Genomic DNA, 21,860 nt, shown 5'->3' on the forward strand with positions numbered 1-21,860 from the left:
TGTAGGGAAGGGGTCCGAGTTTGTTCTTTCGTATGTGGATATCCATTTGAGTATTGTTGCCCCGTTGAAGTGTCTTAGCAGCCCTGCTGAAAACCAATCGACTGTATATATGAGGGTAACGGTATTATTTAAAAAAGAAAGAAAAAGAAAACCTAAAAAAGAATAAATCCTATAAATCCTTCCAGTACAGAAACTGGCTAGTTAAGCTGTGGCTCATCCTTGCAGAGCTAGGTCTATCTCACCATGACAGTTTTGCCAGAGTACTACCACATCATCTTAAATTGCAACACATACAGGCAGCTGCAATTTTTCTTATCCCAAGGGCTCTCTGGAACATCCCACAAATGACTAAGAATTATTTCTTGGAACTTGGTGTTATGGAGAAATAATCTGAAAAACTGACCCAATAACCTTTCTTCTGGATCCTAACACTCTTTGTCTATAAGACTTGCATGGTAGAGAATTAGTTGCCTCTTATCCAAAGTTTTTGGTTCCTAGTACAATTTTTGTAGCTGCTACAGACTGAATATTTGTGTCCCCTCAAAATTCGTATGTTGAAACCTATTTCCCCAATGTGATGGTATTTGGAGGTGGGGTCTTTGGGAGGTGATGAGGTCATGAGGGCAGAGCCCTCATGCATGGGATTAATGTCCTTATAATAGAGACCCTGGAGAGCTCCCTTGCCTCTTTTGCCAGGAGAGGAAACAGCAAGAAGAGAGCCACCTGTGAACCAGTAAACAGGCCCTCACCAGACACCAAATCTGCTGACACTCCGATCTTGGACTTCTCAGCCTCCAGAATGGTGAGACGTAAATTTCTGCTCTTTGTGAGCCACCCAGTCTACGGTATTTGGTTATTAAAAGGTCTGCTGTTTAGTTTTTTACATCCCTGTTCAGCTTTCTGATGCAAGGACCCCAGCATGTCACAATGAACACAGTCTACCGTGGATGTCATGAAATGTACCAGTGCTTAGTAACATGGAAAGCACTTAAAAGTGTGTCAGCTATATTGCCAAGCTGAGCATCTCTAAACATGTCCTGCCCTGCTCTGGATAAGATCTAGGCGCTTGAGGTAAAGTCGCCGTCTCATCAAGTCATTGTACACGTAAGAAAAGAGAAGCCCAGAGAGGGGACGTTATTTGCCAAAGGGAACACAGCCGGTTTGTGGCGGAGCTACAAGCTGAAGGCCCATTTCATGACCCCTGGACCAGAGCCCTTTCCGTCATGCTGCGCGTCCCTCGTTTTCTTTTCTCTGGTCTTGATTTCGTCTCACTCACTCTCCCTTCAGCGGCTGGCAGGACTCCTGGGTGGAAGTACGGGCTCTTCCACCAACGGCGCCAGTGACACCCCCTCTTCCCTCTCCTCCCTCAAACTCCAACGAAAACAACAAAAGGAATAAGTTACAGAGCATCGACTCTGATGAAGCAAAAAACCCCACCGTATCAGAAAATCAGAAAGCATGAACACACCCGCCTAATCCTGTAAGATCTGCCCCATAAAGAGGGGCATACAGCTGGCCAGCAGATGCTCTACCTCGCATCTGCTTTTAGCAGGATTTGAAAGTCCCTCAAAATCAAGCCTCACCATCCTCAGAGGCACCAGTACTCTTTGATTAGCACTGTGAGAACCAGAGATAATAATGGTCAAGGAGAAGCACACTTTGAAGGAGAATCATGTTGATAAGCTATTTCTGATGCTGTGACATCATGTCTCCTTGCCCCAGGAGAGTACCAAAAGGCGAATAAGAAAAAACACAAGGGCTTCCCTGGTGGCGCAGTGGTTAAGAATCCGCCTGCCAATGCAGGGGACATGGGTTTGAGCCCTGGTCCGGGAAGATCCCACGTGCCGCGGAGCAGCTAAGCCCGTGCGCCACAACTACTGAGCCCACGCGCCACAACTACCGAAGCCCGCGTGCCTAGAGCCCGTACTCCGCAACAAGAGAAGCCACCGCAATGCGAAGCCCTCGCACCGCAACAAAGAGTAGCCCCCGCTCGCCGCAACTAGAGAAAGCCCACGTGCAGCAACGAAGACCCAACACAGCCAAAAATAAATAAATAAAATAAATTAAAAAAAAGAAAATGCACGAAACTATAGGTGCTTCCATGATAAAGGAAAGAGAATAGCTGAAGAGCTGCAGCTGAAGACAATTAACATTCAGTAGAAGTTTCGGATGGCCTAACCACTGGACCACCAGGGAATTCCCAGAAATAATATATTTTAAAATAAATCTCATGAAACTTTTGGTTTACAAGTAATGTATGCTCACTATCAAAACTATGGAAAATACAGAAACGTGTAAAGAAAGTATACACTGCTTTTTAAACTCAACATTATATTATGAACATCTTCCTGGGTTATTAACTGTGCAGAGGAAACTCTGAATTGTGGTTTAATGTTCTGGACTGTGGCTATATAATTAGTTGCCTACTGCTAAATTAGGTTGCTACCAACTTTTTGCTATTATGAAGAGTGCTGTAATGAATATCACAATACAGTCACCTTGAATCCTATTTTTGTGGTGTATTTGCAGCCTCTTTCAAGGAGCAGAATCAGCCACAAATACATGCTTTGTTAAGCCCACCCTCCCTGGTCCCATTCGACTTCTATACTGACTTATGTGACTTATGTGACTTGCCTAAGACCAGTCACGCGACTTAAAGACCCAGCCTCCCTTCAGCTCCCAGAATAACCTGCCTTTGAAGTAGCAGGGAAGCGGCTTTCCACGTTCACACAGTGGCTCCGTGTCAGCTCGGTCCACTTCGGTCTCCTCCCCTGGTTCCTTTTCTAAGAAACATTCCTGTCCTTCGCGCCCTTTGGGAGGACGGGAGCCCTGCCCTGCTCCTGCCAACTGGGACTGGAGCTGTGCCCTTGCCCTGTGCCCAGGCACTTCTTTGTGTATTTGGAGAAAGCCTGCGTGGAGCTTTGTTTTCATCTCTTATGGTGAGAGGACGCTTGGTCAGATTCACTTTGGCAGTCGGCATACGGTCTTTTCCAGTTTTTGGAGGGGGAAGGCTCTTACTGGGTCTTGAGGGGGGGGGGTTAATTACAAACATGATGCCCACAGTCCCAGACTCTCTGCTTTGTGGCTTCTCTTTCACTGTATGATTTGCGTGGATTTATTGGAAAACACAAAGACTTCCAGGAACTGCTAGCAAGCCAGGCTCATTTATGTTTCATACTAGGTACTGGATTCTGTTTCCTTGTTCAGCTCAAATTAGTCTGTCAAAGTCTTGGGCTTGTTAATGCCGGAATGGTGTTAAGACAAGCACTGGGGATGAGATTTTCATGACGCTGAACCCTTAGGACAGTGGAGCGAAGCTTATAGAATGGCAAAAATCAAGAGATGTAGAAAAATTCTTCCAAACCAAAGTACTCACTTAGGACTTTCCAGAAGGTTAAAAATAACTACACAAGTCAGGGATCAAGACTGTTTCACTTAATTAAAAAGTGAAAACAGTCTCACTGAAGTCTCAGAAATTGGTTTGCTAATCACCAAAGGAAGTGAGGAAGGGGGTTGGGATGCTTCGGTATCATCTAAGTTTTCGAGACCACACATTTACGTGCTGCCACAGGAAGAAAGCTTCTGGTATAAGCGGAGTCATTCATTTATTCAACAAACGCGAACTGAGCAACTACTAGGTGTCAAGGGTTAAGACAGAGGTTGCGGATACAGGAATAAAAGATAGAGGGGCTTATGGCGCAGATTAAAAAATTAGTGTATGCGCTAGGATAGAACGGGACAATGAGAATATAACCAAAGTGCCTAAGAAAATCTGGGCAAATCAGGGATGGTGCTGCAGAGTCTAAGGTAATCTTGAGCTGGGGTTTGAGGGATGAAGAGGTGTTTGCTAGTGGGCGAGGGTGTGGGGTGCTGGGAAGAGAGGAAGCGTGTGGAAGAGGGCCAGGCACATGCATGGGTGTGGCCGCAGAGGAAAGCGTGGTGTGTTTGCGGCCCAGCTTAGATATGAGGACACAGGTTGGGGCGCTGGGAGTCCTCCCTGTTTTGGTTGTGGGAATAGCCGTGACGTGGCATCGCAGGTGCAGGACGATGGGAGCAGGGATCGGATCAGCTCTGAGACCCCGCAAGTTTTGCCCAACAGTTGGTCATTGGGCCCGGAAGCATTTTAATGGGCCTGGGTTATAACCGGAGGGTCTGCTTTGTTTTATTCTGTCACAATCAGGGCCCCCTTGAACCCCTCATTTCCAGCCAGAGCCCTTTGGAGCAGCTTATCTGACCCTGTGCCCGCTCATCCTCCAGAATGAGGCCCATGAGACAAGCACAGTGTTTATAAAAAGGCTTAAAAGCATTATTATCTTTTCAAGGAATTCTATTCTATGTTTTGAACTTATCAAATCAAATATTATCAAAACGTACGCAGAATTATTTCTAACTTAGCCTTCACTTGTAGGGATAGAAGCTGAGTACAGAGGGAAGAATGTTTTATTACTTAGGTGGAGTAGTCTTTAAAAAATATAATGTATCAATATAACCGTTTCAGTGTGCTTCACTTTATTGCGCTTCAGAGATGCTGCATTCTTTTAGAAATTGAAGGTTTGTGGCAGCCGTGTGAGAGCAGGTCTGTTGGCGCCACTTTTCCAACAGCACTCGCGCTCTTCATGTCTCTGTCTCACATTTCGGTAATTCTTGTAACATTTCAAGCTTTTTCATTATCATCATCATATTTGTTATGGTGATCTATGATCAGTGATCTTTGATGTTATTATTACAACTCGCTGAAGGCTCAGATGATATCTATTTTTTAATTAAGCTATGTATGTTGTCTTTTTAGACAGAATGCTACTGCATACTTAATAATATGCTATAATATCGACGTAACTTTTATATGCACTGGGAAACCAAAACGTTCCTGTGACTTGCTTTACTGTGATATTCGCTTTATTGCAGTGGGCTGGACCCCAACCTGTGATATGTCTGAGGTCTGCTTGTCTTTTTTTTTACTTCGTTATTGGAGTATAATTGCTTTACAGTGTTGTGTTAGTTTCTGCTGTACAACCAAGTGAATCAGCCATATGTATACATATATCCATCCCCATATCCCCTCCCTCTTGACCCTCCCTCTCACCCTCTCTATCCCAGTCCTCTATGTCATCACAAAGCACCGAGCTGATCTCCCTGTGCTATGCGGCTGCTTCCCACTAGCTCCCTATTTTACATTTGGTAGTGTATATATGTCCATGCCACTCTCTCACTTCGTGCCAGCCTACCCTTCCCCACCGTGTCCTCAAGTCCGTTCTCTACATCTGCATCTTTATTCCTGCCCTGCCACTAGGTTCATCAGTACCTTTTTTATTTTTAGATTCCATATATGTGCGGTTCTGCTTGTACTTTAAAAAGTAATATAGGCGGGCTTCCCTGGTGGCGCGGCGGTTGAGAGTCCGCCTGCCGATGCAGGGGACACGGGTTCATGCCCCGGTCCGGGAAGTTCCCACCTGCCGTGGAGCGGCTGAGCCCGTGAGCCATGGCCGCTGAGCCTGCGCGTCCGGAGCCTGTGCTCCGCAATGGGAGAGGCCACAACAGTGAGAGTCCCGCGTACCGCAAAAAAAAAAAGGTAATATAGGCTTCCTAAAAAAGCAAAAGCGAAATAAAACTGTACAGAATTCTGTGGAATTAAGAAGTGCAAGTGTCCTTCCCTGGTCCAGTTAAGTAGCAGCTGCTATTAACGAGTCTGGTATATGTTCTTTTAGAAATTATCTATGTGTACAGAAATGTGTGTTTACCTTTTGTTTTGTTTTGAAATGTAAATGAAATAATTCTATGGACTCTTCCTAATATATTAAGAAGCACAAAAGCAACAAATGAATACTAAATCTGTAGGTTGCATTTCCCAATCACATTCAATTCCCAAGTACCCTGGAGAGGGTCTCTAAGCCCCTTCTAGGCCTGAACCTTGGCACAATGAACGTTTCTGCACTCAGCAGTGGTGCCGGTCAGGCCAACACCTACTACCCGGCTCCTGGACCTTGAACTGTTCTCTTTCTTCAGCATCTAGCACAGCACCTTTCCCAGTCCAGGCACTTAATATGCATCTGTTAGTAACATGCAGTTAAATATCATATGATTCATTAAATTAGCAGAACCCACAGATATTAAGGAACTAGGTAGAATTACCCAAAGTATCCATTTGGTTGTCTGATTACTGAGATGCCTTCTCATCTTGAGACATGAACTTTTTTCCCTCTTTAAGGGGTTGGATAAGGGTTTACTTTAAAAAAAAAAAATTTTATTTATTTATTTGGTCGCATAGGCTCTTAGTTGCAGCACCTGGGCTCCTTAGTTGTGTCATGCAAACTCTTAATTGTGGCATGCATGTGGGATCTGGTTCCCTGACCAGGGATCAAACCCCGGGCCCGCTGCATTGGGAGCGTGGAGTCTTATCCACTGCACCACCAGTGAAGTCCCTGGATAAGGGTTTACTTGACTGAGCTCCTCTGGCTAAATGTCTCCCTGAAATCCAGCCACGAAGTTCAGAACAATGAAAGAAAGCACAGAACATCAACCAAATGTTCTCTTAAACACACATTGGTCTTTCAAATACACTAACAAAGTGGTGACCTACTTTCTCGCAGAAAGTCAGGAATCAATTCTGTCTTCCTTTCTGCTTTCGAATCCTAGCACTGACTGCCATTTGTTAAATGTCTGGCCTCAGGCGAGTCTCTTAAGCTTTAGTTTCTTCCTGTGAAACTAAGAAAGGATAATAAAGACCTATCTTTCTACAGTTAGTGGAAGAATTAAATGAGATGACCTTTGTGAAATTGTGAGTCCTTCATGGAGTTGACAAAGCACAGTGACCAGAGAGCCTCGGCTGGAACGCCAGCTCTACCACATATTAGCTGGATGACCCCGGGCAAATGACTCAACCTCTCACTAGGCCTGTTTCTTATCTATAACATGGAAGAAGTAATTGGATTATTTTGAAGGTTTTAAGATCACGTATTTAGTATGGTCTTTGGCACTGACAATAACAGTTTAATATACATTTATCATTATTATTCCGAGTGTAGGTCCTCCATAAAACGTTTCTTTTTCTCTTTCTCCCCTTCATTCTTCTCTTTGACCCATCTAAATAACCCAAAGCAAGATTCCAAAGCTCTGCTTTTTCTGGGTTAGGAAATGAGAAGCTGAAAGACTAAAAGTTCCATGTTGCTAGGGACTGAATTGTGTCCTCCCACAATTCATGTGTTGAAGCCCTAATCCACAATGTGACTGTATTTGGAGACGGGGTCTTTAGGAGGTAATTGAGGTTAAGTGAGGTCATAATGGTGGGACCCTAACCCTATAAGACTGGTGGTCTTATAAGAAGAGGAAGAGAGAAACTTCTCTCTCACTGCTACATGTGAGGAGGAGACGGCCATTCGCATACCAAGAAGCAAACTCTCTCCAGAAATCGACCCTGCTGCACCTTGATCTTATACTTCCAGCCTCCAGAACTGTGAGAAAAAAATACATTTCTGGGGACTTGCCTGGTGGCTCAGTGGTTAAGACTCTGAGCTCACAATGCAGGGGCCCCGGGCTTGATCCCTGGTCAGGGAACTAGATCCTGCGTGCATGCCGCAACTAAGAGTTTGCATGCTACAACTAAGGAGCCCGCCTGCTGCAACTAAGGAGCCCACGTGCCACAACTAAGTCCCAGTGCCACCAAATAAATATTAAAAAAAAACAACTTCTGTTGTTTAAGCCACCCAGTCTCTGGTATTTTGCCATGGCAGCCTGAGCAGACTAAGATACCTGGTTTCCTTGAATCTTCAAACTGGCTTCTTGAAGTATTTATTTTTAACAAGTTTACTAACCCCAGCTCCTGTAGCATCTTCAAAGTAGGGGATATTGCTGAAGCTGCATGATCTTCGGGATATGTAAAAACTGTAATAAATTAAGTCAGAGTCTTCGTTTCTTATCAAAAGGATGCATGAGCCAACATGAAGAGACCAAAGAGGAGACAACTGGGGTATCAAAGAGCACAGTGACTTAAGCTGAAAAACCGAGCACGTGAACACAGAAGTTCCTAATGAAATAAAGCAGGGGCCCCATCCCCCTTGTTTGCAAACAAGCAAACAATGGGTTACCATCGGAGGTATGTAGGGGATCAACTCCTATTCTGAAAACGGCGATTAAAGGGAAAGAATTAAGCATTTAGCCTTTTAGTCTTTTGGGATCAAAGTACCTATCAGGATAACTAAATAGCCCCAGTTGATAAAGTTCTGCTTTATAGAAGAATATATAGCTAATACATTTGGAACGCAGGAGACATTTAGAAAGTCACCATTTTGCAACTTGTAGTTAATTAAGGATTCGTGAAAGCGCCGCGTGAAAGGCTGATGTGGGTCTTTACAGTGAAAGGGGCGGCCATTGCCACATGAGCTCAGTAAGAGTGAGGCGAACAGTACGTGTGACAGATAGTCACATGCGTGACTAAAAGTGAGACAGATAGTACATGTCCTGAAATGACGGAACAGGGAGTACACAGTGCAGCTTCTTACCCCTGAAAGTTAGCGTTCATTTCCAGTTTGCAAGAAATATGGAGGATAGAGGAACTACTTAGGTAAAACCACGAGGGAGCAGACAGACAAATCCTTCTGTACGACAACTGACTCAGGTTTTCAACAATCAGTGACAAGGTTGTGGGGGGGAGGGACACGCAGAATATCAACCAGGTATAATGTGTGCACTTTGTTTACATCCTGATTTGAACAAACCAACTGTGAAAAGACATTCATTTTTGAGCTACTTGGAGTAGCTCAAAATGGACTGGGTATTGGAGAAACCAAGGAATTGCTGTTACTATTAATTTTGTTAGATGGATAATAATGACATTGTGGCTGCATGAAAAAAAAGTCTATCTTCTTAAGAGTTGTATCCTGAAGTACATAGGGATAGAATAACCTGATGGTTGGGTTTTCTTTAAAATACACAGGAGGGATAAATTGGGAGACTGGGATTGACACATACACACTACTATATATAAAACAGATAACTAATAAGGACCTACTTATAGGTCTACTCAATACTCTGTAATGGCCTATACGGGAAAAGAATCTAAAACAAGAGTGGATACACGTATATGTATAACTGAGTCACTTTGCTGTACACTGAAACTAACACAACAGAGTAAATCAACTCTACTCCAATAAAAATTTTTTTAAAATATATAACAGCTAAGTTACAACTGCAAAAAAACCACAGCTTCACACACAACAGATGTTATGTGGAGTTAGATCAAGTACGTACGGCAAAGCCTTGACAATCACTGGTCTCAGATTACAGGCATGTGGGGTTCGTAATACTGTTCTTTACACTTTTGACATTTATTTTTTTTGGCCGCGGCATACGGGATCTTAGTTCCCTGACCAGGGCTCGAACCCGTGGCCCCTGCAATGGAAGCGCAGAGTCTTAACCTCTGGACCGCCAGGGAAGTCCCTGAAATTTTTTATAATAATTTTTTTTTAAAGATTCAAGAGAAGCAGCTATCTTAAGACAAAATCTGAACAGAAGTTGAAAAAATTCACTTGCACTACACTGTCACTTAAAAACAAACGTGAAACTATTTTCTGTAGACTTCTCAAGTAAGATGTTCTGATCCACCCACATTATGTTTGTGTCTTTTCAGTGTACCACTGCATTTTTATTGCCAATGAATTTCCACTTGTTAAAAGATAAGTTTACCTGTTGTCAATAATCATTACGTTGGCGGGTGGAATCCCCAAAACATCACAGCTCTGCAAAAGTTCCTTCTTACGAGTCTCCCCTTGATTGTAGTAATTTCCTGAGGATAACAAATACACAGTTGTCGATTTCTTTATCAGTGGAGATCTATCGGTTCACTCATTCTTATCTCATCTTGTTCCCTATAGGATTTAAGCTACCGGAAAATTCTGTGGTGGTGATCAGACACTCCTGTGAGAAGCCGTCTTTAGAATCACCTTTGAATTCTTCCCCATCTCTGTGTCTCTCCCTGTGTCTGTCCATCTGCCTGCCTGTCTATGTACCTTTCAGCCCCAAGCTACAGGCTTTGAGCAGCTGCTTTGCAGTTAAAGAGATTTAGGCCTGACCCTTCTGTAACCACTCAGAACAAGTCAGGCATCTGGACACACTATTTGTTTGGGCCCCTTATTATTTAATCTTATTTATTTTTTAAATTAAAGTATAGTTGATTTACAATGTTGTGTTAATTTCTGCTGTAGAGCAAAGTGACTCAGTTATACACATATATACATTCTTTTTTAAATATTCTTTTCTATTAAGGTTTATCACAGGATATTGAATACAGTTCCCTGTGCTATACAGTAGGACCTTGTTGTTTATCCATCCTATATATAATAGCTTGCACCTGCTTATCCCAAACTCCCACTCCTTCCCTCCCCCACTCCCCTTCCCCTTGGCAACCACAAGTCTGTTCTCTATGTCTGTGAGTCTGTTTCTGTTTTGTAGATAGAGTCACTTGTGCCATATTTTAGATTCCCCGTATAAGTGATATCATATGGTATTTGTCTTTCTTTCTGACTCACTTCACTTAGTATGATAATCTCTAGTTGCATCCATGTTGCTGCAAATGGCATTATTTCGTTCTTTTTTATGGCTGAGTAGTATTCCTTAGTATATATAAACCACACTGTCTTTATCCATTCATCTGTCGATGGACATTTAGGTTGTTTCCATGTCTTGGCTATTGTGAACAGTGCTGCTGTGAACATAGGGGTGCGTGTGTCTTCTTGAATTATACTTTTGTCCTGGTATATGTCGTTTGGTCCCCTTTAAATTGATAGTCTTCAAATATCTGTTAAGCACTTATTTTTTTTTATTTTCTTATTTTTTTGCGGTACACGGGCCTCTCACTGTTGTGGCCTCTCCCGTTGCGGAGCACAGGCTCCTGACGCGCCGGCTCAGCGGCCATGGCTCACGAGCCCAGCCGCTCCGTGGCATGTGGGATCTTCCCAGACCAGGGCATGAACCCGTGTCCCCTGCATCGGCAGGCGGGCTGTCAACCACTGCGCCACCAGGGAAGCCCTATTAAGCACTTATTTAAAGAGGCTGCTACTCCTGAGTGTTACAGGAAAGTAGCCTCCTTCAGAGTTTAGTAACCAGCTATCCCAGCATGTCCCTGGGGATCTGGACCACATCAGCCCCCCAAATAGCTTACGAATTCTTTATTTTCCCAACACATACACTATACTTCCCAAGAATGGTTCTGTTAAGTAACTGCTCTGTATCCTTACAAATAACATACAGTGACGTTTTGGTACCACTTAAATTGCCCTTATGAGCAATTGTCTAGCTACTGGCCCCCTTAATTCAACTCTCCAGCAGATAACTGCATGTGTGCTTTGTGCTAGTTACTTAACTTTCCTGAGCCACGGTTTCTGTACCTGTGCAGTGGGGATGATGGCCGTCTCCAAAGGCTCTCCTAAGGATTATATGATAAGACACATCTACCTAGTCAGGTGCTCAGTGTTTATCTTCTCTTTCCTTGACTGCTTTATCTTTACCTTCCCCCTCCCTCCTCCTCTCCTTTCTTCCTGAATTATAATTCTTCCTCATCATCCAGATCAAATGCCATTCCCTCTGGGAAGCCTTCTGCTATTTTCCCTGGCAAGCAATCATTTCCAGTATTCTGCTCAGAAGTATGAACTTTCCTCTGTGATCTGATTATTAATTCCTAAATGTCATTGACCTGAAAAGCCACTCTGTATCATCCTGGTGTCAGCACAAGGCAGGCACTCCAGAGGCCCCGAGCAGAGAGTGGCTCTGCTTACTGTTCCAGAAAACTCAGAAAGAAACTCCCAAGTGAAACCTTTCAACTTTGGCAGGGGTTATTCTAGGGCTAGTTTTGAACTGTTTGAACCCAGATAGGAGACAGTCATTACATTGTATCTGATAAAAGGACTAACCCCCAAAAGACTCCAGAAAATAGCTTTAATTTTGTACTGTTCTCATCACAGATTTTTGAGTCAAATAGAAATTGTCAATTTTTGTGATGGTCATTATATTTTAGGTTCCCCTCTTCCATTTTATCTCAAGGTTACTTATCTTTGGTGATAAGTAAATAGTCTAACGTACACTAGTGACGGGCTTCCTAACCTCAGAGGCCGAGCATGTTAGACGCTGGTTACAGTTGTGAGAAACAGCTTAGAAGTGAGGCCAAGGTGTTTTTGGAGCTGGTTTTATTGCTTTGTGTTTGAACTGAGGAACTTAGAACAAGTTAGGGAGTTGAAGTCAGAGAGCATTTTCAACATTTTCATTCACTCTGGTGAACGTGTAGGCACTTCAGTGGAGTAAGTGTCTGGGACCCTCCAGCAGCTCCTGACTGGCATTCTCTAGAACAGTGTCCCCTGGGTGCATGTGGGGTGCATAGGACCATCTGCTGGGAGGGAGGAAAGGTTTTGGAACTTCTCCTCCTAATTTGTTTACCTTGTCCTTTATAAATGTCAACTTTCATTGTTTTAGACTGTACACATTAATTCAGTGGTCTAGCTACTTAATATAATTATAAATAAATATACATATAATGGGAGTATATGCTCAAAAGCTTTTACCAATAGGAAAATGTGACCCCCAAAAAGCTTGGAGATCATTATTCTAGAAGGCAGAAAACAAATGGGATTAATGTAGATTTATTTATATAGAACTACATTGTGTGTGTGTGTGTGTAAGTGCAGAGTCCTAACCACTGGATCGCCAGGGAAGTTCCCATAATTCATATTTTAAATATTACTAATTTATCCCATTCTTAATAAGATGCAGTCAATCTTAAGATCATATATTTTTAGAAATCCCAAATGTATTGGGTTAGAAAGAAAAGAGTAAAATAGATGAGACTAACACTTTTGAGCCTGGATCTAAATTTATCTCAATAAGGAAAATTTTGAATAATTATTCATGATTAAAAAGCAATAGTGAGGGACTTCCCTGGTGGCACAGTGGTTAGGAATCCACCTGCCAATGCAGGGGACACAGGTTCAAGCCCTGGTCTGGGAAGATTCCGCATGCCAAGGAGCAACTAAGCCCCCGTGCCACAACTACTGAGCCTATACTCTAGAGCCCGTGAGCCACAACTACTGAGCCCGCGTGCCACAACTACTGAAGCCCACGTGCCTAGAGCCCGTGCTTTGCAACAAGAGAAGCCCGCGCACCATAATGAATAGTAGCCCCCACTTGCTGCAATTAGAGAAAGCCCGCGCGCAGCAACGAAGACCTAGTGCACCAAAAAAAAAAAAAAAAAAAAAGCAAAAAACAAATCAGGGGGAAAAAAAAAGCAATAGTGAAAATAACCTGATAAGTTCTGTTTCAGGAAATATGGTGAGTCAGATGTCTGGAGAAACCCCCATAGGATACCTGAACATGTGAAATAAAAGGCAAGCATGTTTTAGAATGTATGGCTGAGCTGGCAGGAAAGTAAGGGCTGTCTTTGGAGGTCATAAACAGTAGGTAAGCACAAATCCAGATAGGTAGGGTGGAGCTGAAGCCAGGTCAGCTGGTGGCCTGAAGTTGGGACAGGAGATAAAACTTGGGCACGAATAAGGAAACCTCCACACAAAGATAGGACCCTCAGAAGGCAATACCTACAGTGGGTGAACTAGGGGAAAAGCCACCCGAAACAGAGATGGTGGGGCTACTTCTGTGTCTTAGACTTGTTTCTAATGGAAGGGAAAGTAAGAAAAATGTCACCCCCTGAGAACTGTCAACGACACACTCGCCTTCACTTGGTGTGGCACACTGTAGTTTCCAAATATAGCCACTGCAATAATTCTAGTCCACATGCACTTCTAGAACCTTGCTGCTTCCTATCAAGAGGTGGTATTTCTTTCTTTGAACCTGGATGTGACTTGTGACGGCCTTGACACACAATGCAGTCAAAGTGATACTACGTGCTTTCCAAAGCTAGGCCACAGCAGGCAACGCGGCTCCCCTGAGGGCAGGCCCTCTCGCATACTTGCCCAGGAACACAGTCACCAGGCTGTGAGGAAGCCCAGGCTACATGGATTGACGGTATGTGGATGTTCTGGCCCACATCTCTAGCTAAGTCAGGTGATTCCAGTCTCCAGCCTTTGGGTATTCCAGCTGAGGTACTAACCATCATGGGGTAGAGACAACTGCTCTCTGTCTGAAACCATGAGAGATAAAGTGTTATGATTGTTTTAAGCCACTAAGCCTTGAGATAATTTGTTACACACCATCAGGCAACTGATGTACTTGAGTTTGGGCCCTGAATTTATACTACCTCTATGGCCTGAAAAGTCTCAGTATAAAATTTTAATTTAGAGTGATCTAAGATGGGTAGTTCCCTTTGCTGCCTGGCTGAAGCAAACATAAACATCAAAATATTATCACAGGAGAGGTCACGGCGTGAGGTCGCCGCCACAGTCGCCGTGAGGTCGGAGCGCCGGGCTGCACCATGGCCTACTGCCGGCAGGAAGGGAAGGATCGAATCATATCTGTGACCAAAGAAGACCATGAAACTCCAAGCAATGTGGAGCTGGTGGCCGACGACCCCAATGATCCTTATGAGGAGCACGGGCTGATCCTGCCCAACGGAGACATCAACTGGAACTGCCCATGCCTGGGGGGCATGGCCAGTGGCCCGTGTGGGGAACAGTTCAAGGCGGCCTTTTCCTGCTTCCACTACAGCACAGAGGATGTCAAGGGGTCGGACTGTGTGGACCAGTTCCGGGCCATGCAGGAGTGCATGCAGAAGTACCCGGACCTCTATCCCCAGGGAGAAGCCAGCGGGTGGATCAGAGGAAACGGCTGTCTCCGAGGCTGCCACGACCAAAGAAGAGGAGGGGTCCAGCTAATGAGGGCCCTGGGCGCTGGGCTCCAGCCTCCTTCAGAGGATGAACGTCTCCAAGAAAGTGTCTCTCCCTCTGTTGTTCTGTGCACTGTAATGTACAAAATAACTTATTGAGTTGATCAGGGGTCTTGGCCCCTTGACATGTACACTGAAATATGGGTTGTATGTATGTGTGTCTCACATAACCTGTCAGCGAATGTAGCTGCCACTTTTGAATTCTCAGATTGTCCTGAATTTTGCCATTTTGAAATAATGTGCTGAATAATCTCAGCAACCGAAAATCTTTATCTGGGAGTGTCTTGTGAGTGAGCTGATTTATTCCGATTCATGGTATCCCTTTTAGTAGATTTTATACCCAGTTGGAAAGTGAAATAGAAACAAACATCTTCCTTTAAAAATGCTGGAGGGGGGGGCCATTCCTTATAGAAGAGGCGGGATGATCAGACCTTGAGTATATGACGAAGCACTATGCTTCATTTCTGATATATTTTGGTTTCTAGTTTGCATTGAGCTCCACGTTTTCTACGTTTGGAAAATAGAGCTTTGGACCCTCTGAGTGACTCCCTTTTGTAAGTGAAGAGAAAGGCTGTTTTTTTCTGTTCTTGTTATCCCAAAAGCCCTGCTTTGGGGTCTGTGTTCACACTGGCTCTGTCTCAGCCTGTTCAGATGTAATGTTCTTGAGAGGTGGGGACCTAATCATTACCGAAGTAGCACCTGAGAGAGGAAACGGTGTCAATTAAAAGGAAAACATGATTTTTACCTGAAAAAAAAATTATCACAAGTATGGTTCCATGAAACGTGCTTACAATAAAAAAAAAAAAAATCACAAAACACACAGGGAAACAAGTCACTCAGAATGAGTTACTCAAAGAGCAGAGCCAGACACAAAGACTGCAGAAATTGGAATTATTAGAAGTAGATATGTGTTTAATATATTTAAAGAAATAAAAACGTCAAACTATGAGGAAGTAACAAGAGACTGTAATATTTGCAAAAGAAGCTCTGAAATATGAGAAACAGACGAATGGACAAAATTACTAATCATCTCAATATACATGTAAGGCCTTTATTATAAATCTACTAAAGGACTTTAAAAAAGGCCAGTATATGAGGAGACGTACCATAAAATCATAGACAGAAAGACTTCATATTGTAAACTTGTCGATTTTTCCCAATATTGATCAATAGAGTCAGTGAAATTCCAATAAAAATGCCAGCAAGGTTTTTCCTTGAGCATGCCCAAACTAGTTCTAAAATGTATTTGGGGACTTCCCTGATGGCACAGTGGTTAAGAATTCTCCTGCCGGGCTTCCCTGGTGGCGCAGTAGTTGAGAGTCCACCTGCCGATGCAAAGGACACGGGTTCGTGCCCCGGTCCGGGAGGATCCCACATGCCGTGGAGCAGCTGGGCCCGTGAGCCATGGCTGCTGGGCCCGTGCGTCCGGAGCCTGTGCTCCGCAACGGGAGAGGCCACAACAGTGAGAGGCCCACGTACCGCAAAAAAAAAAAAAAAAAAATTTTCCGCCCGTGCGTCCGGAGCCTGTGCTCCGCAACGGGAGAGGCCACAACAGTGAGAGGCCCACGTACCAAAAAAAAAAAAAAAAAAGAATTCTCCTGCCAATGTAGGGGACACAGGTTTGATCCCTAGTCGGGGAAGATCGTACATACTGCAGAGAAACTAAGCCCATGCACCACAACTACTGAGGCTGCGTGCCACAACTACTGAAGCCCGAGTGCCTAGAGCCCGTGCTCCGCAACAAGAGAAGCCACCAGAACGAGAAGCCCATGTACCGCAATTAGAGAAAGCCCGCACACAGCAAATGAAGACCCAGTGCAGCCAAAAATAAATAAATAAAAATAAATTTATAAAAAAAAATAAAATGTTTGGAAGAAGGTCAAAAATGGCAAACATACCCTGAGGAACAACAGATCAGAGGGCTGGCCCTACCAGATACAGTGTTGTAAAAGCTATAGCAGTTAATTGTTGTAAAAGCTACAGCATGATATTGGCACGGGGATGTTAAACTGACTGAAGGGACAGTATACAGATCAGAAATACACGGAGCTCTGACGTATGAGAGGTGGCAGTGCAGTCAGGAGGGGAAAGAATGGGCTGAACTCCAGTCTTTCCCTCCAAACGGTTCTCCATATGCCACCAGTATGAGCTTGCTAAAACACAGAACTGGCTGTGTTAATTCTCCAGCACGTGCATTCTACAACACCCTACTACCTACTGTGGCTTCCTCTCATGTGTATATTAATAGGTACTTCAATGGTTACATAAATCGGAGAAATGCTGGACTGAACAAAATTAAATAGGAATTTTTTATAGCAAGACTTCTCCAAGATGTTGATAGTCTAATAAGGACCGTGCACCTCTAAAGGGGGGGATAGCACATCCGGTTAATTTCCCTAAACTTGTCAGGTCAAGGTATTAACATTTTTTTTTTTTAATAGCAGCTTGAGGAACTGGTATTTTGTGGAACATACACTGGGAATCAAAATGGTTACTTCCTTAACTGATACAGCAGCAAGGCAATGTGTGTGGGTGCAATGGTTTAGAACAGGAAAGAGCCACTGGGTCCTGGCTCCTCTGTGTTCTAGCTCTTCACTTTGGTCAAGTTACCTAACTTCGTGGTTCAGTTTCCACAGTTAAAAAATGTGAAAAACAACTTATATATACGTGTAATGCCTATCATAGGACTGCTGAGAGGATTAAATGAGCAACTAATAACAAAATACATTTTTTCCTGCTTCTCCCTACCCCTTAAAACTGGAGATGTAGTTAGAATGAGTTATTCAAATGAGTCCAAGACTTACTTATGCTTTCACTATTGCCCTGAATGGCTTGCCCCATTTCCTGTATACTTAAGTCCTATTTTTAAAGACCAGCTCAAAAGAAAAGCTCTTTGGAGAAGTTTCCTTAATCCAATTGATGCTTTTCCCCATTTTGAGTCCACAGTCTTTTCTCTGTCAATTACAGCTTTCATTATGTTATATCACGTTATTAACTTCCTATTTTTCAGGTTAGAATAAATCAGGAAGGTGGGTAATGTTTAGTCCGTACATTTTTTAAATGAGTTGGGTATTTTAAAAGTAATTTAAAAAATTACAAGAGAAAACAATTTAAACAGAAAGTTGGATTCAGAGGAAATAATGAAGGACAACAATGAAGATACTGAGTTTTAGTATGTGTCAAGGGCGTGGTCTTATATTTTTTACTTAAAAAAATTTTGATTTCTGGCCCCAACCTACTAAAAAATAAAGAGAAATTTATTAAAGAAACCTGTGTACCTATAATACTTTGTAAATAAAATCCAGGCATCTTGTAACAAATTTTGCTTATAATTTGATTCCCATAGTTGTAATATGAAACATAAATAAAATTAAAAGCAAACAAAAAATGAGGCCATTACTTGCATATATTTGCAGTTAATATCCTTAATAGCACAAACTGAGAAGAAAAGTGCTTAGACTGAAATTCTCAATATTTATGAAAAATGGTTTAATCTTACTGGCAACAAAAGATTTTGAAGGGAAAAAAATGTTAGTCAAATCAAGAAATATTATACATAAAGAGATTATTTGTAATAGAGATAACCTGGGGGGGGAACCCTAAATATATGTATAATAAGGGATGACTAACTAAATTAGGGTTTATCTGTATGAAATCATTTAAAAGGCTATATATCTAGTTCTTATAAACATAGGTAAATATTTAAAATATAAGTTTCAGAAGGACATGGTCCTCACCTAGCTTGTTTTCAGTTTTATTCCTAGGGCAGAGAATAAGTCCTGGCAGATAGACTTTTTTTTAATTAAAAACGTTTTTTTATGAAGACTTTTTTTTTAAAGAGCAGTTTTAGGTTCACAGCAAAATTGAGGGTAAGGTACAGAGAGTTTCCATATACTCCCTGCCCTCACACAGGTACAGCCTCCCCCATTATCAGCATCTCCCACCAGATGGTACACTTGTTACAATCGATGAACCTACACTGACACATCATAATCACCCCAAGTCCATGGTTTACATTAGGGTTCACTCCTGGTCTTGTACATTCTATGGGTTTGGACAACTGTATAATGACATGCATCCATCATTATATTATACCATACAGAGTATTTTCACTGCCCTAAGAATCCTCTCTGCTCTGTCTATACATCCTTCCTCTCATCCCAACCCCTGATCCCCACTGATCTTTTTACTGTCTCTATAGTTTTGCCTTCTCCAGATTGTCACATAGTTGGAATCACACAGTACAAAGCCTTTTCAGATTGGCTTCTATCACTTAGTAATACGCATTTAAAATTCTTCCTTTTCATGGCTTGATAGCTCATTTCTTTTTGCCTCTAATATTCCATTGTCTGGATGGACCACAGTTTATTTATCCACTCACCTACTGAAGGACATCTTGGTTGCTTCCAAGTTTTGTCAATTATGAATAAAGCTTCTGTAAGTATCTGTGTGCAGGTTTTTGTGTGAACATGTTTTCAGTTCCTCTGGGTAAATACCAAGGAGGGCTACTGCTGGATGGTTTGGTAAGAGTATGTTTAGGTTTGTAAGAGACTACCAAACTAACTGCCTTACAAAGTGGCTGAACCATTTTGCGTTCCCACCAACAATGAATGAGAGTACCTTGGTGCCACATCCTCACCAGTATTTGGTGTTGTCAGTGTTCCGGATTTTGGCCATTTTAATAGTGAGTAGTGCACAAAAGTCTTTAATAAATATTTGAGAAATTAATGAAAAGGTAATATTCGGTGAAAAATATAAAGTCTTATAAAATGTGCTCATTGAGAAAAATCTGTATAGAAAAAGAACTGGTACGAAACAACCAAATGGGAAAAGAGGTCACTGGGCATTTGTTAAAAACAGCTTTACTGAGGTATGATTTTTACACACCATAAAATTCACCCATTATATATGTACACTTCAATTATTTCATTTATACAGCTGTGCAATTACCACCATAACCCAGTATCATGGTCAATTTGTTTTCTCATTCCATCTTTTCTGTATGGTACAGAAGGACTTAATTCTTTGCAAGGCCCCAGTGAAAGCTGGGTGGAGTTGAACTCTCAAATGACCTATAAGATTATTTTCTAGTCTAATGAACTCTCTCTTCAATTTGATACATGCATCTTTCTAGCACAAAGTGGACTGAAGGGTTGATCAGGAATGACACAGCCCACATTCTGTATGGTCGTTATTCTTGGCCCTCCTGGAAATGAAAATGTTCCACAGGATACTGATTACAGTCGCAGTTCCCAACGCGGATGTAGGTACTGAATGGAAGCAAATGTGAGCTCCAGGATCCTGCTAGCGGAGAGCGGAGCTCGCACGCTGCCCACGCCTCCCAACGCACCTGTGAAGCCGGCCCTACAGCCCTCAGGCTGGGGCCACAGATTCTCGGTGAAGCGCCCGGATAAAGGACCTCCAGTGTATTCACCTGGCTCCCTACGACAGAGACCCCTCCGGGAAGAAGTCGACTGAGACAGGTTGGCGCCTAAATGCTTTCCCAGCCCCGGCTCCCCGCGCCCCGCCTACAGCTTCCTACCTGCGGAGAAGCAGAGCAGGGACACCTGGTGCCGCAGGCGGACCAAGCCTAGAACGGTGGGAGCAAAGAACATGGCTTCATCGTCGGGGTGCGCGGTCACCAACAGAGTCCGGCTTCCGCCTCCCGGCAGGCCAGCCTGCTCCGGACTCTTCATTCGCTCCCAGGAGTCCCAAACCCAGAGGAAGCCCCATGTCAGGACCGCCGCCGCCACACACATCAGCAGACCCACCACCTCCATGCCCTGAGGAGGCACTGCGCCTGCGCAGGAGGGGAGGCGGCCGCCGGGCCGGCTCCGGCGGGAGACCGGCGCTCGCGGAAACCGCGTTCCTAGTGGAAATCCGTCCGGTTGCCCTGCTCCAACGGCCGGAGGCTTTAAGCGTCGGGCTGTGTGCTCTGACACGGACGCCTCCCAGCCCCTCTTCACGGGCTGCCGCTACTTTACGCGGCCTTTACGAGCTCTCGTGCCCGCTCCGTTTCAGGGCTGAGCCAACCCCCTTGCCGTCCACACAGTACTTAAGGGGAAGCGTCTGAAAAGAACCCCCAGCATCTTCAGTGCGAGTTCCTCCTGTCTTTACGTCACCATTTTATCACTCATTTCTTAAAACCCGGACTTTCTCGTAATTATCCGGGGGAACACCGACTTTGTTTCTCCTCCCTAATTCCGGGATGTGGAGTGGCGCCTTCTCTGAAGGAAAAGTATGCGGTGGCGAGGCCCGTCCGGTCAGTTCCCTGGGAGCGTGAGGCCGAGAGCGCACTTGGCGGGCGCGGGGGCTCGGGCTCCTCGGAGGGGCCGGAGGGAGGGCCGGCATCACGGGCGGGTCGGCCTCGCGCGGCCTTTCAGGCAGGCCCGCCGCGAACGCAGCCTGAGCCCGGGAAGCAGCTGCGCGGGTGGCCGCGCGCCCCCCGGGCTCCCGCTTCCCTCCCGTCCTCAGCCCGGGCTCTCAGGCCCGGGGCGCGGCCTCGCGTCCTTCCCTTTCCCACGCCCGCGGGGAGTCCCGAGCGCGACGGCAGCACCCTGGGTCCGCCGCCGGGCCAAGGGGGTACGCCAGGGGGCCGGGAAGCTCGGCCAGCGGAGGGAGTCGGCCTCCCAGCCTCCGGAAGGAGGAGGAGCCGGAGCAGCCTCAGCCGCGGCCGCCGGGCCGGGGGGTGGGGGGGGCGGAGGAGAGGGGTTGAGTCAAAATGGCGGCCGAGGTGGCGAAGCAGCAGCAGCGGCGGCGGAGGCGACTGGAGTGAGCGCCCGGCTCGCCGCGCCGACCAGGGCCCGGGCAGGGCCGCGCGCGGTGCCGCGTCCTGCCCCTCAGGCCCGGGGCCGCGTCGGCCGCCGCGCTTCGTCCGCTCCCGGTGAGTAGGCCCGGCGCCCGCAGTCCGGCCTCCGGGCCCCCGCTAGCCCGGGGCCGCCGAGGGCTCCGGGGCACCAGCCGCGGGGGAGGCTTTCCGGCTGGCGAGGGGCATCGCGGGCCCGACGGCTCGGGACCCGCCCAGCCGCCGGCCTCTTGCCCTCGG

The 21,860-nt window shown here is 44.9% G+C and overlaps 2 protein-coding genes and 1 pseudogene across 2 annotated transcripts in view; 2 read left to right on the forward strand and 1 right to left on the reverse strand.

Annotated features, from left to right (window-relative positions):
* PIGL (phosphatidylinositol glycan anchor biosynthesis class L) overlaps positions 1-20,595 on the reverse strand; it is a 52,125-nt gene extending 31,530 nt beyond the window's left edge. Inside the window, exons 1-2 of the mRNA XM_007462661.1 lie at positions 20,358-20,595; positions 9,679-9,778 (exon numbers count right to left, since the gene is read on the reverse strand). Of these exons, the coding sequence (XP_007462723.1) occupies positions 9,679-9,778; positions 20,358-20,595 (338 nt within the window). The remainder of the gene's footprint in view (positions 1-9,678; positions 9,779-20,357) is intronic.
* Positions 14,405-14,804, forward strand: LOC103076740 (mitochondrial intermembrane space import and assembly protein 40 pseudogene; annotated as a pseudogene).
* Positions 20,596-21,530: 935 nt separating the features above from the next.
* NCOR1 (nuclear receptor corepressor 1) overlaps positions 21,531-21,860 on the forward strand; it is a 150,409-nt gene continuing 150,079 nt past the window's right edge. Inside the window, exon 1 of the mRNA XM_007462662.1 lies at positions 21,531-21,698. The gene's annotated coding sequence lies outside the window, so the exon portion shown is untranslated. The remainder of the gene's footprint in view (positions 21,699-21,860) is intronic.

The sequence above is a fragment of the Lipotes vexillifer genome, unplaced genomic scaffold, assembly GCF_000442215.2.
Source record: "Lipotes vexillifer unplaced genomic scaffold, Lipotes_vexillifer_v1.1 scaffold982, whole genome shotgun sequence".
NCBI classification, from domain to species: domain Eukaryota; kingdom Metazoa; phylum Chordata; class Mammalia; order Artiodactyla; family Lipotidae; genus Lipotes; species Lipotes vexillifer.